Genomic DNA, 15929 nt, shown 5'->3' with positions numbered 1-15929 from the left:
AATTATTTGCATTAAATGATATTTTTAGCGGTTTTATTTAGTCACAGAAAATGGTAAAGAAAATACCGATATGTCTGATGGAAAAATAGTAAATAATTTTAATTTTGACTGATGTATCGAACTTAAATTAAATCTCCAATTGTTTTCATAATGAATTGATTACAATTGCTTAATGCCGACGTAACGTCCGTGAATACATTTTAATGAAATATGAGTGCACACGAAACGATTTTCGTTTCCTTCGCCAGTTGTAATTTAGACTTTTTCTGTAACATTGTTATCTATATATGTAGGAATGACACAATGAGATGTTATCAAAGTAAAAACATTGATAAATGAAAACTACAAAAGAGATCGTGTTAATATATCACATGATTTATTGCATATGTTTATATAATTTAGAAAGTGTCGTGCACAAGTAGAGTCAAAGGGCCAAAATGATTGTTGATGAAATGAAACGCTTCGCGTATGCAACCTGATTTAATCAAAATATATTGGCAGGCATTACGTCAGAGTAATACGATTGAAGTAAATTTATCATGACGCAACAGACTACTTGCACGCTCAAAACAATGTAAGATTTAATAATGTCGATAAGCTTGGAAAATTCCAAGAGATCCCTGAATTATCCGACGCAATAGGATGAAGAATATACTGGATATATAACTATTAACTACACTATAATCATTCAAGTAGAACATCATTGTGTAAAATCTCAGGAACGTAACATTAGTTTTTTAATATATCTTTAATGTAGTACATTTTCTTATCAGGATCCTGTGATATAATAAAACTTCAAAATCACGAATTCATAAATTAAATTAACTCCCAGCAGTATGAAGGAAATTATGTCAAATTGCTTACTGCGTATCAGAATTGTATGTAAATACTGAAACAAGTTCTCAACATATCAGATGTTCGTAAAGTACATCTTCGCAAAGAAGATTCTCCTTCATGCAAAAAGTTAAATTAAGACTTTGCCTGTTCAATGGATTTTATGTTTTATCGTGTGCGCCATGCAGTATTATATAAAATATATTTAATATAATTAAATAAAAATGCATTCTCATGAGTAAACTGTGTTGAATAATGCATTTTTATTTTACATTACTATTTAACTATTTTTGCTTCTTAAAATTTTATTCTATAGATGACTTTTATTTTTTACAAGCATTAAAAAAAATAGCGTTAATCATCAATAATTATTATAGTAGTCAATGTATTAAAAAATAACGACTGCCTTTGTGTGTGTGTGTGTGTGTGTGAAATTTTCTGTAAGCGAATAACTTTATATTTTTTAATATATAATTATATTTGGTATTAAAAATTTAAATCTGAAAACCAATCACCCCCGATTCACACCTTCTATGGATGTGCAGCCCTGAGTCGAACAATTACATATGTTTGTGCTTATCATGTCAATCGTCCTCGCCGACGTCTTCGTTCGCCGCGATTAATTGGCCCAATGGCTTGCTTAGATCTGGGGGCGCGTCCAGCATATTGCTCCGATCCCCCGGAGGGGGTCAATGAGAAAAGGGCATTCATCACATCTCTTTGTCTCTCTCTTTCTTTCTCGCATCCTCTCTACAGCGATCATCGTGAGTTAATCGATGAAGCGCCAGCAGACGCCAAGATAACGACGGAAATTTCTTTCTCGTCAATCGAGGTCTTGATTGAGTTGTATTGATATAAACAAATACACTGTTGACTTGACGAACTCACGCAAGAAAACAAATCTATGTAAAGTTAAAGGTAGGTCATGATTTTTTCTCTCTCATTTTTTAAAGAAACTCTATACACAGAAAAAAACTTTTTGTTATTCCGTGCAGATGTTTATTGTAAACAAATGGGAAAGGATTAGAAGAAAATAATATTTGTTCCGATGTAAGAACGAATGATAGCTATCTACTTTTTGACGAATGATATTGTTAGAACTGAACGCTTTAGAGACGTATAATAATTTTAAAGCAACAATATTAGACAAAGAAAATAATTATTGATTTAAAAAAAATATTAGTTAATTCAACCAAATGCGGCGGTTACGGGCTGTCAAGCAAATATTTGTTAATTCAAATAAATAACATATTTTAAATTACAAGATTTTGTTGACCATTCTTGTATATTTAACTTGAATCTGAAGACGCAATAGTGGCTCGGCGCTAAGCGCGTGCAGCAACACTGCCATGGCTACTTTATGTGAACCGGCGAGTTGCGAAGGATCGATACATAAATACTTGAATTTAAAAAATTACTACGAGCTAAATTACTGCGAGCTACGCATTTAATCAAGTTAAACAAACTTTTTTTTCTTGCACCCAGAGAAAGATTTCTTCGATTTAAAGAAACGTTTCTTTGCTATACGATTAAAAAAAAAATTTCTGTGATTTATGAATTCATAAATCAATCATTTCTTTCATTTCTTTAAAAATCAAATAAATTTTATTTGATTAAAAAAAATAATGTTTAAATCAAAGAAATGACGTTCATAAATCAAAGAAATTTTTTTTTTAACCGTATAGCAAAGAAACGTTTCTTTAAATCGAAGAAATCTTTTCTCTGGGTGCAGTACAGGAATCTAATAAAAGCACAAGAAATATTTTAATATGATTGTATATGCAGTGAAACTTCCATGATTTCTACTACGCGAGGCTGTGAGAAGTTAGAGAAGTTCTCCCCATTCTTACATTAAGGGCGGAACATTAAAAAGAAACAGCATATAAGCTGGATTCGGGGAGACACTATTAACGCTATTTGTGTCATTCTATCTTTATCGTCCATTAAATGTAAAACAAGGATAATATGACACAAACAGCGTTAATAGCGCGCTCACCGAACACAGCTATAGTGAGAACGTTTGCACAGATGCCAACGCAACATAATCTATTTTAATACTGACAATTTTTATACACGGCGTCATATACATATATGGAAAGGTAAATGAAGAATTACAGATTATTGAAGTTAGAGAAGTTCCACGGTACATATATTATTTGATATATATTGACATATTGAAAAGTGTATACATATGCATATCTTGAGATAACCAGATTATTTCACAAAAATATGATCAAAACTGGATAAGAAGAGAAGTCTATAAGAGAAAACGATCATGAATTCAGCATTTGCAATGCATGTATGTTATAGTGCACGCAATTTTATTCAGTGTTATATGTTTTGTTGTATGCACAAATGTCTGATTATGCCTTTTATGATTTCTTATGCTTTCTCATTTTTCTTGTGTCTTCTCCGATACACGTGCAACTTCGGATGGCTAGGCATTTATGTTCCCGTGCATGGTGAAAGTATCTTCTTCCACTATGTTCCCGTGTATACTTTATTTTGTCTAGAACTATCGTATTTTGTCACGATGGACGTTTCTCTATATATTTGCGACATATCGGATCGTTAGCAATATCTATAATTATACATGAGAGAGAGAGAGAGAGAGAGAGAGAGAGAGAGAGAGAGAGAGAGAGAGAAAGAGATAATTATGTGATTAGACACATTAGATGTTAGCTAAATCCGTGGAATTTTACCAGATACGCTGAAAAATTGTATTAACACGAACAATGTCAGATGATACTCGATATCGCTTTGAACGGCAAATATTGTGAGATCTCTCAATTAGAATGACTATTTTGTAATTGGAACAGTCGGGAGAGAAAATTAGATTAATTAGATTTTCAAATAATAGTAAGATTTTTCCAAGAAAGTAAGATTACGAATCTTTTCTTTTTTTGCAGATCCATAGCTTTATGGCTTTATGGTCGGTATTCACAATTGATTCTTATATTTAAGAATCTATCTTAAATACAGCCTTAAAATATCACAATAAAATCAAATTAGCATCTTAAGATCGTTACTCAGAGACAATCTTTAATAAAACAGACGTAATTATAAATAAAAACAGACGTAAATACCAACTTTTGAATCTATTCACAAAATTTAAAGCTGTATTCATGCGTAGATGTATGATTTAGAGACTTGTAAGAGAATTTATAAATGTATGAAATAAAAACTTATTTTTCTATAAATCTATAATTATAGAAACTATCAATTAACATTATTTAAATAATGTTAGGCAAATAATGTCATTCATTGTAATAATCATTTTTTATTATTATAAGCGTTTGATATATTTATTTATTTGTTAGTTGACATGTTGGAACTGTTGATTATTTTGTCAATCATAAAATTATCCAATTTATATATAATAGATATATTTTTCGATTTAACTTGTATAGGAAATAAACAGAACAACGCAGTACTCTATGTTATGTATATAAATTATCGACGTTTCACACATTCTGCGTTTTATCGCGTCTATTTGTTTATACATTAGGTGTACTTATCGTCGAATATTTAGCGTATACAAGCAGAAATAAATGATTCATGATTTGTATTTTTAGCATTCGATTTTTGAATCTATATGTTTTTATTATCTACAACATGAATAATTTGTTTTCAAGTAGCCACATTTGATGAATATTGAATCATGTTTAGCTACGTAGTAAGAAGACCGCAGATCACTACTTTGCACGTTTATCTCTTCAGCATCATTGTGATAAATGTCCTTTTAATTCTTGATATTTCGAGGAGTAAAAAAAGAGTGTCTCTTTTTCTCCCTTGTGTTCTCCAGTATTCTTCCGTTCATCACGGAATGTCTGGTTTGTGCGCGATTATGTTGCGTTTTTGCTGAACGAGCACGTTTATGTCTCACGGAAACAATTTTGATAAGGGATAAACGTGATACCATGCAAAAATCTCACGTATAAGACGTAATACATAGCGACAAATCACAAAGTACGTAATTATTCGTTCAGCGCAAAAATTACTATTCCTATATACAGTTTTATTTCTTTATTATGCTAACTTAACACTAACAGTGTTTAAAAAATGAAAAGAAAGGAATTCAAAAAGAATATTTAAAATGAATGTGTAATGTAAATAATGTTTTCCTAAAAACTTAAAAATCTTCCATTTTATAGAATTCTTTTGTAAAAAATAAGAAGTTCGAATAAATAATAATAAATATATATGTATTATATTTATATATATATATTTTATATATATGTATATATATATATATATATATATATATATAATAAACGTATAATGCATACATTTTTCCATAAAAAATTTTCGTTTTATGTATTCTCGATATTTGAGTATAGTATTGTATAATTAAATTTTACCTCTTTACTTCTTTATGATTAATTATATGTTATTTGCTTAAAAATTTATATTTACCTTAATAAATATCAAGTTGCTTGCAAAAGGGTAAAATAAAAACTTTTAAAGTAAAAACTTTATTTTATTTTTGTATATCAGATGTGAAAATATAGCAAAATTTGAGAGTAATGTAAATGATGATGATACACTTAAAGAGCCATAACATTATCATCACAATTTAAGTGGCGAACAAAGTGCGTTTATTATGTTTAGCAATTAAGCTTTTAATGGCAACATGTCTCTGCACAAATTTTTTTATCTTTAATCTTTATGATGTACATAAAAAATTCATTGAAGAATTTTCTAAAGTAATTTTTCCATGATCGTCTGTTTCACTCTTGTAAGTGTTACAAATTACCATTCCTCAATTATTGCTTTCGTATGCGAGGACGCATCATATCACTCAGAGGTGACCTAATTTTAGCAGACACATTTTATCACCTTTTATGTTAAAAATTATTATCTATATTTCTCATTAATTTTTAACCACTTTCGGACATTTTTACCTGTGCGCCATTATAATTATCGTTTTTGTAATATTTTATGATGATATGATATTCTCTCTTAAACATAAATTGAAATACAAGATTTAAACATTTATTTTACCAATTTAAACACTTATTCGATTCATTATTTGAATGATTGTTCCTTTGGAATTCTATTATTATTATTTTACAATTAATTTATTTATAATACATTAGAAAAAAATTAACTCTTATTCTCTACATTTTGTGTGTATGTATGTGTGTATTTCCGCATAAAAAATTCTTTTTAAAGTTAGATAGAATTAAATTATAAAATAGGAATTTCCTACAATTTAAAATGTACAAAAGTTTTATTTGTTTTTAATTTCTTTCTTCAATTAATCTTCTTTCTTCTTTAATTACTTTTTAATAATCTTTAAAATATCTTTAATTTATATATTACTGGAAGGTTATAACAGTCGAACTGGAGTAGCATTAGCATTATTTAGATTTCGATACGTTTCAATTATTTTTCATGTTAATCACAAAGACATTAAATACGAAGATTTAAGATTATAAAAGATGGTCTGCTCTTTCTCTCTCTCTCTCTCTCTCTCTCTCTCTCTCTCTCTCTCTCTCTCTCTTCTATCTGATATTTTTATCAAGAAAAAAATTACTTCAAATTTTCTAAGAAACTATGACATATACAAACTTCCCGCGCTGTGAAGGACATTTTACGTAAATACTGATAATTATCAAAGTCTATTTTTAAATTTTCAGATGCCTGTCTACGATGTCAGGCAGAAAGTAAAAAGGAAGTTTATGGCCGGCAAGACTGCGTGGTCGTTTGGGGCGAGTGCAACCACTCGTTTCATTACTGCTGCATGTCGCTTTGGGTCAAACAAAACAATCGTTGCCCATTGTGTCAGCAAGAGTGGTCTATCCAACGAATGGGAAAGTAATTCTTGCGTATGCTAGTAACTAATTTCATTGCAGCTTTTAATTTTTTTGCAATTATTGCCAATTAATCAGAATGGATCATGAAAAAAAGCTGTCACTCGTTGTAATGCATCCTAATGAGTCTCGAGTTTATTTTCTTTTTCGGGAATCTTCGAAAGTGATAATCAAAGTCATTTAATATCTTAGGCTAGAATTATTTTATTATAATATAATAATGATTAATAAATATGTACTTGTATATAAAATATGTGAATGATTTTTGAAGCTTGCAAATTATAAAGTTATTGTATTTCTTCTTCTCTAAAAATTATTTTCTTTTCCTGATATATATATTTAAATATTATTGTCAAATAATAATTGTTCTTTTATTATACATAATTTATTATTTTATTAAGATTTTTTTTGTTTAATTAAATTAATATTTAACGTTAAATTTTGATTTTGGTAATTATCTACATATATCTAATAATTGTAAACGTAGCTTTAAGTTTCAAATGACCTATAAATCCTAAATGTTTATTTTATTAAGATAAGTTTAAATTATAGTGGAAATAATGATGGAAATGCTTTAACTAACTTTTTCTATATTTTTATCTCGAATTTTGTAGAACTTTTTTTTTCGTTATGATTTTGTTTATATATATATATATATATAAAATATTACGAAATATATAAAATTCGCAAAAATAATATTTCGTATCGAAGTACCGTGCGCCGTCGTGTGGATTTAATTTCGATGTTCGAGCAAACGTACTCTGAAAACGTTGCCACACACAAACATTACATAAGAAATATTTTTTTTTATCTTGCGTAGGCACTGCGGAAAAAGTAAATAGTGAGTTATCAAAAGTCGGTGTCAATAATGTAAAATTATTACAAATACGCAATTAGAAATTTCCTGTTACGAAAAAATTGAAATCAATAAGTTTGTCTTTTACGTTAATACAATACTTTACCAATTCCTTGTCTTCTATTTCAGAATAAGTAATCGGTAAGTAACGAAAGTCATATAAGAAGCAGAAAAACATTGTTATGTTACCCGCATACGCAGCGACTTGAAAGTATTTAGGTTGATAACATGCGCCATATCACGATTTAAGCAATTGCGATGACATTGCTTAAATTCTGCTCAATCATTCTATTTTGTCTGATGTAAAGGCATCATATTTCCCGATTCGTCAAATGTAAAATTCTATTCATTCCAGAAGTTCTTAAATGGTAATTGTATTTATGAAATGTGATACATCCTTAATTATTAAAATCTTCCGCAGATAAAGGTAGGAATTGTTATTGCTTGTTTCTCTTTATTTTTTTCTTCGAAATGTGTAATCTTTTTATACATTGGAAAAAACTAATCGATAAAATTAGAATATTAAAAACCTTGAGGGAAAGATAAAAAAGAAAAATAACTTCTCTGAAATACGTTCACTGTAATAAGTAGCAATTAACAATAAGATATATATATATATATATATATGAGACAAGTATCCAGATAGTGACTGGTACATTCCATATATTTTCCGTGCAAGTTTTTTTAGCAATAGAAATGTATCTTAAAAGATAATCAAATTAATTCAGGATTCAAAAGATATCAGCCATTCTTAAATCATTAAAAAAGCTCATAATCTGCACGAAATTGCTACAAATTGTAAAAATGCACGTATCGTAGCATTAATTAAATTAATGGCATACGTTGCGTGCGATAGTAAATTTGTAGAATTACTGATAATCGCGGGGTAAAATGTTAAATATTTATTAATGTGTGTATATCATAACTAGACATCTTTAACGACACAATCTATCGACGATTTTGTTCGGTAATAAAAATTTATGATTCGGGCGACATAGTGACTGTGCGTTGATGTCTCTTGATAGAAAGCGACGAGGTCAACGAGCTAGAAGTAACAGTCCGACCTTTCTTTTCAGTTTAATTCGAATGTAGAATCGATTCTTCGATTCGCAATTACTTGTACAGATTCTTAGATGCGTAGATTTACAGTTGCGCGAATTGATGAAATACACTGATATAATTAATAGTATCGCATCCATTCAAAAGTAACTCAACAAAAAAAGAACATGATTTGTTATTATCATAAATGAATTAAATAAATATTATCCTATCAATAATCAAAAGTGAATTTATAAAAAAATCATTAAAATGGCAATTCAAAAAGGTGATTTTACAAAAAAAGTTATTAAAATTTCACGACTCAAAAAGGCGATGTCTTTAGTTTTGAAACAAAATGACAAATAATATTTAATCACGCTAAGAATACACTCTTTTTGCTATACTATAATATTACTTGATCAATAATTTTCTATCAAATTGAAACATAGTATTTTTCTGTTTCTGTGAAATTTAATTTTTTAAGTTGTGTCACTTTTAAAATAAGAATTATTAAATGTTAATTAAAATATTAGAATTTTAAAAAGAAGAAGAAAAATAGAAAGGAATTCGCGTAACATAACAGTACATGGTTTAAGTAACATGTCATTACCAATTTTATTTTTTATTACAGCTTTTACAATACGTAAAATTAGACATCTTGGTTTTCTAGAACTTGCCCTCCTTTCTAAAATGTCCTCGAACGCGTATTCGCAAGTTTTTTAAATATATTCGAAGTTTTTCTTACCTAGAAAGTGCAAATTTATTTTGCATCGCTTATTACAATGCTTATTTTCGTTTCATTTACATATATATTATACGTTTTAATTTTTTTACTTAAAAATAAACGAAAGCAAAGAACAATATCTTAATTTTTTTGGTACATGGAAGATTCTTGATAAAATTCTAAAGAATTCCGTATATTATGTTCATCAAATGCAATTTTCATGTGCAATATGATCTGATGGGATTATAAGATCACGAGCTATCTTGCGGATTCCGCGAAAGCTGAGGCGATCGTACGAAGAAGAAACGTACTCTCATGTAATATAACACGACGAGCGACGACAATGACGTCATTAACCGCCCATCCCTGTCGGAGGCGTGTTCATTCTATCACTGAGCCAAAATTCTGCAAGAAGTACTGGGAGTTAAGCACGCGAGACTTCGCTTTTCTGAGAAGTTCTCAACCTAACTCTAACCGATCATTATAGCTTCAAAGAAACGATAATAATAAGTATAATGACGACGAGGTCGTCTGTACTGGCGCCGTTTCGCCTTTCTATGACGCGATTGGTCGAGCCTCCAGACGAGCCCCCACGTGACGACACGTGACGCGAACGAAACGGAATAGCGAATACAGAGCGAATAATATGGTGATGACCTTCGGATAAGACTTAAGAAATAGCGTTACGTATGGTGTAACCCGTACAAGCGTGCGTAGTTGGTTAGCATTGCGCGATACGTCGATCATTTTTACGCTGATGAGTTAAATTTGTTATGCTTACTCATTCAGAAGTACATAAAAGTACATTTGGAGCAAACAATTGTCTATAATAATGAATTTTTAAAGATGGCTAGTATTCTCGATTTTAATTCTATTAAACTTGTTTTATAAATAACTAAATATAAATTATTTAATTTAAGAAATACAAGAAATACATATATATAAGGAAACATTATTTATTTGAATCGATTTCAATTTTCAGTAAGTGTTCAGAAATAAGTTTAAGTTTGTAGTCAAGAAATTTAACTTAATTTTATATATGATTTATGTACGATTCGTTTTCTTAAAATATTAATTTAAACTACATCAAAATTAAATTATAAATTAGAATTATTTCAAAATATCTAATATTTTATATTTAAAGTTATACAAATAGAAAATACGTATTAATTCTTTATGTTCTCGAGGTACATACAACATCTGCTTTGAAAATTCATAACTTTGCATGTTTAGAAATAAATAATATCGAAATATGTTATGTTACATTTTAAAGCTCAAGTCTTAAGAAAAAAATTCTACCTATTAAAAATTTATATTTCATCCTTTTATGAAAAAAAAATGTATAGTAGATTATATAAAATGTAAAGCAAAATGTAAAGGGAAATGCACTGAAAATTAAAAAAAAATTTTTTCTTTTATACTAAATAAATATCTTATTAATTATTAATTAAAATTATAAAGTTTAATTATCAAAAACTACTTTAGCAATAATTTTCGATATATATGTATATATATATATATATATATATATATATATATATATAATATTAATAACTTTTAAATATTATATGAAATAAAACTGAGGACCTAAAGGATTAAATTCAATAAAAAAACTGATATCTATTATTGAAAACGTATATAAGAAAAGGTAATTAATTTTTTTTGTATGACAGTTTTAATTTATACTTATCGAGAGGATAAGTTTTGTGCCGGACTATAATTCATAATTTGTATTTGAGATTGTTTGACTAGAGTGATACGTATTTGTTTTATCAAAACATACAACTGGTTTAAAAAAAAGTTCTCCTAAATATAAATCTACATCTATTTTTAATGACGCATACGTAACTAAACATAAAACATCATGTGCACGTTACCCGTGAGCAGTAGCAAAGGACAGCGGAGCGATTCCGTTTCGGTATGAGCGATTAGTTCGCGATTTCCGCATATAATGCCGCGTGACTGCAAAGGCCGAACACGCGATTACGCTACTTATATATTTTTTTTTCGAAAATCACCGTTCTTCCATCCGCTACGGTAAAGAGATTAGTTTGGACGGGGGAGGCATTGATTCACTCTTACATAAAATTTCATATATATTATTCCTGTCTATCATTAATGTATTATTCTTCTAGATTCAAGGTCGCGCTTATGCAAACAGCAAATCGCTCAATCAATTCTCAACTAGAGTCGATATCATCGTTGATGCGCGTACTATATATTTTATCGTGTAATATCTCAATCATAATCATCTCTAGCCACGCGACAGGGTCAAGTATGACACTATATCTTTGTACATATATTTGAACCTTGATCTTTTGCTCGAGTTTATTGGCTTTTCCAATTCTTTAGTTATTGCGGACCAGTCGAATATTCTTCTACATAAAGACCAACGCAGTTACCGTTCAATTCATATCCTGGTACAGAATTTTTACATTACTGTAACATTATTGTTACATTACTGTTTTATTCGATTCTGTGTGTGAGTTTAATCACAGAATTGCAACTGCAAAGTCAAAATGTAACGATAAAATTATATCTTTGCATGTTCTTTAAGGGAACATATACTTATAATATTAACGAATATCAATCTGTACTGGCATTATAATTACAAGATATTTAATGAGGCAAATTAGATTCCATATAAAATTTTATAATTACAAAATTACAATTTATGGAACTTCTGTGCTCTTGTTCACTTCGCTCATATCTTTGATGTGGAAGGTAGCGAGCCTTTAAATAATCGTTTATTTCGCAGACGAACGATCAACTTCATGCATCAAGTTTGATGTTTTTTCAGCATCATGAAAATCGCTGTAGACTTGAATCACTAGATTGCACCGTTTAGGACCGGTTTTATCAATGTCGGTTAACAACCACGGCTCAGCGAAATCCTTCTGCACCTGTGATACGGCCGGAGAAGCAGTCAAGTTAAACGCAGAGTTAATCAATATCGTTGAAACCGGTCCTGTATAACTTTCGCGAATACGAATAGGAATGTTCAAAGGGTAAGACACTTATTGACTGCACCACAATATTGCGAACAGATAACGCTCGTAATCTTCTTAGTTTTACACACAAATGGCTTTTACTTTAATAGATTGTTTTATACTGTACTTTTATGCACAGTAAAGGATGATTTTAGTAATTGGATTACAGCTCTTTTTTTAAGTCATGATAGAAAAAAGTGGTACAAGAAAATCTTTGTTTAATATAATTTTTATCATTCTGATCATATTTTTTATTATATTTTTTTTAACAATGCACTAAGATGCGCTTATAAAATGCAACACATTAAAAAATGTTTTTAGTATAAATTGATTCTTCTCATTATTTTCTGTGTATAAACATATTAAAATGAGAATAATTGAAAGGATTTTTTCTTTGAAAATTATTGAAGATTAATGTTCTCAAGAATAAAATTTGAAAAAATTAATTTTTCTCTATCTTGATTTGAAAAGAGGTTATTTTAGTTCAGATATTAAAATCATCCTGTGTATAATACAATGCTATATTTACACTGTATAAAATACAATAATAATTATTATTCTTACGCAATAATTACTGTTACATAAACGTCTAATTAAGTTGTTAGCTTGAAAAATTGATGATTATTTAAATTAGTCTCAGGCACGCGTATAAATATGATATTGAAAAATATTATTAATGACATCATTTACTTACTGTACGAGATAATACGACGCTGTCTCGTTTACATTTTTGTCGAGAAATATATGACAAATATGATCTAGGAAAAGAATAAAACGTGGGCGAGGCTTGAATGAAAGGCGCTAAATGGGCTGACGCCCTGAAATCCTTCGAAACTTTCGGTACGTAGGAGAAAGGTCTTTTGCTGCATTTATCCGTATACAACGCTTCAAAGTATAGAGAAGGCGGAGCGGAAATTTGCAGGGTACAATGTGAATTTATTCGTCGACATTTTTCTAGCATCATCGTTATGAAAAAATATAAAAACTGTTTGTACCTTCCTTTTTTTCTAAACGCATATAAGATAAAGCAATGTGATATTAATAACTACAGATTTTTTAAGACATAATTCGAAGTCTATTATCCGTCTACTATCATGTTCTACTTAAATTTTTTTGTATAAATAAATTAAAGTTTAAAAGGTGAAATATCTATTTTAATCAATGCTGAGTGTCTATATATAATTTAGTTGTAAGTTTTGAGTAACCATTCTGTTTTAAGCTGCTGGCTACATTCCAAGTTATTTCTTTTTATAGATTAAAGTTTTAATTTAAACAAATGTTTATAAACTATTTTCAACATCAATATTTGTTAAGGCATTAAGGCCTTTAAAGATTGTGATCATCCATGTAAATATATTTAGAAAAAGAAAAATCTTTTACAGCTGCGTAGGATTTTTACTCCTTGCTCCAAAAATATCTTTGATGATTAAAGAGACTCGGTCTTCTCTTCGCAACCTCTGTTTCAAATTGCTCTTAATCAGTACATGAATAAGTTTATTCTGAATATTTCTGAATATTTTTTGACATGATCTTTGTTTAGAAAATTTAATATCAATTACACATTATTTTTCATACATTATAAGTCAAGTTGATAAATTATAGAAGTGATACCATTTTAGTATTGTTTGTTTACTTGGATTATATAATATGCAGTGTAATACTCGCAAGTATAATTCATTTTATTTTACATCTTTCATGTTGACTTTCAAACATTGTTATTTATACAGAAGTTCATAAAGAATTTTAATTCTTAATATAAAAAATATATATTACTTTACTAACGAACTAATTTTATATCTACTAAGTAATTAATATTAGATACGTGTTTATCACATTAACGTGTTTATTATAGACACAATTAACATAATATTAATACAGACACTTAGTATTTATTTAAAATTTGAAATATGTAGAAACATTTTAAGTTAGATTTTAATGAAAAAAGGGGATAGGATATATTAGGAATATATATATTTTATTGTATTATTAACGAGAGAGAGAAAAAAAATGTATAATGAATATTATATATTGTATGATCGGATAAACTTGTCTTTGTGGCGAATTTGATATGAATGAATTTATTACAGAGGAAATGTAATTTTGTTTTTGCGATATAACGTAATATTCGATGAAGCGAGATAAGCAGCTAATTTAAATCTTGTCAACGAACGACCATACCAGCGTACAACTTTCCTTTCCCATTAGTTCTTCTTGAAGGCAGCTGGTCAGGCATCTCTCACGACCACACACGTGACGAAGTCGAGTTAGTCGAGCCTCCGCGGAAGCGAGGTTCCCATTGGTCGTTGCGCTCTGCTTCTGTATTCTGTTAATAACCCGTCATTGTTGCGTCACAGACTATATTACTGTCATTATGAATTTTTATACCGTCGCATAAAAAAAGGACACGGAGGACAGATACCGTTCGGCAAAAACAACCGTGACGGATCTGCTGAACACGAGTCCGATCAAAGTCCACCCCTTAAACAAAAAGAAAGAATAAGACATTTATAGGTGGAAACTTCAGAAAATTCAAATGCAAAAACTTCGCCAGCCAGGCAGAACGCAGAAGTTTTAATGATATCATAAAGACATCATCATAATCTTATTTATTACTTACAAGTTCACTTGTAATATAAGCTACTATACGTTTACACGATTTCAATTTATCTCGAAGTTATAATATCGGTGTTATACGTACCGATATACTTTTACAACGAAATTACTGCATGTAATAACTTCGTCGTAAAATAGCATTTACACGACATCTAAAGTTAATAATTATACATATATAATAACATCCGATGTTATAACTTTGGTATAAATCAGACCATGTAAACATATAGGCCCATATTTAGAACGCGCTTTTATTTCTAAAATTCTATAGCGTAATGTAAATTATAGCATATTAGCGCGCTAATATCATTATAAACGCGTTCTGAATACTACAAGTATATATAAATTCATGATGACGCTCTATGAACCTATGGTATCATAGGATGCTTTATATTTATATCCTTTTACTAATATAGATTAATTTTAACTCACTTTAATTTACTCTTTATCTTTTTCTTATTTTTTAGAACTGAAGAAAGATTAAAAATAAGTTAAACCAAAATTAATCTTATTATATAATACATTAGTCGAAATTAGACACTAGTGACACAAATTATATCGTTCTATATTTTTTGGCAATCTATGAGTAATAAAGATTTAACAATACGTGTGTCGATTTGTGTCTCCAAATAGAAAGCATTTATTATAACACTGTGTTTAATCTAAAAAGCGAAACCGCGTTATTATCAGAAAGCATTTGAGGTAGAGAGGAACAGATAATATACAAATTTGCCCAAATGTCCAAATTTGACATACGGAAATTATCAGGAGAGCCATGAATTAGTTACATACGCAAAAATATCTTGGACGTGATTCATTTCGCGAGAAAGCGCTTCCAACGGAAGCGGTTTTTACGTGATGCGTGGCGTACACATGATGAAATTTTCTGAGCAATGTGCATCGGTTCACGTTATCACGTGACCAGTATTTTTTAGCAGTCACGTGGCACTTCGACTGCGGCCACACGCAGAATGCTATTTTTGCTTTACATCGTATCAAAAACTTCTTCGCGATATATAATCATTCGTAACGTTCCTACCATTGCCTTCCATAGTGTA

At 29.4% G+C, this 15929-nt stretch overlaps 1 protein-coding gene and 1 long non-coding RNA gene across 2 annotated transcripts in view; both read left to right on the top strand.

Moving 5' to 3' along the window:
* LOC147910467 (RING-box protein 2-like) overlaps positions 1-6963 on the top strand; it is a 50068-nt gene extending 43105 nt beyond the window's left edge. The window contains exon 2 of the mRNA XM_087416209.1: positions 6477-6963. Coding sequence (XP_087272335.1) covers positions 6477-6658 — 182 coding nt within the window. The 3' untranslated portion in view covers positions 6659-6963. The remainder of the gene's footprint in view (positions 1-6476) is intronic.
* Positions 6964-10970: 4007 nt separating this feature from the next.
* Positions 10971-15477, top strand: LOC147910466 (uncharacterized). Its single transcript, XR_015548314.1, has 2 exons — positions 10971-12276; positions 13021-15477. It is a non-coding gene; the product is annotated as an uncharacterized LOC147910466 (long non-coding RNA).
* Positions 15478-15929: the final 452 nt, after the last annotated feature.

The sequence above is a fragment of the Acromyrmex echinatior genome, chromosome 2 (assembly GCF_024713525.1).
Source record: "Acromyrmex echinatior isolate Ae372 chromosome 2, ASM2471352v2, whole genome shotgun sequence".
Classification (NCBI taxonomy): domain Eukaryota; kingdom Metazoa; phylum Arthropoda; class Insecta; order Hymenoptera; family Formicidae; genus Acromyrmex; species Acromyrmex echinatior.
Note: the sequence above shows the minus strand (reverse complement) of the source record. Positions and strands in the feature narration are given on the sequence as shown.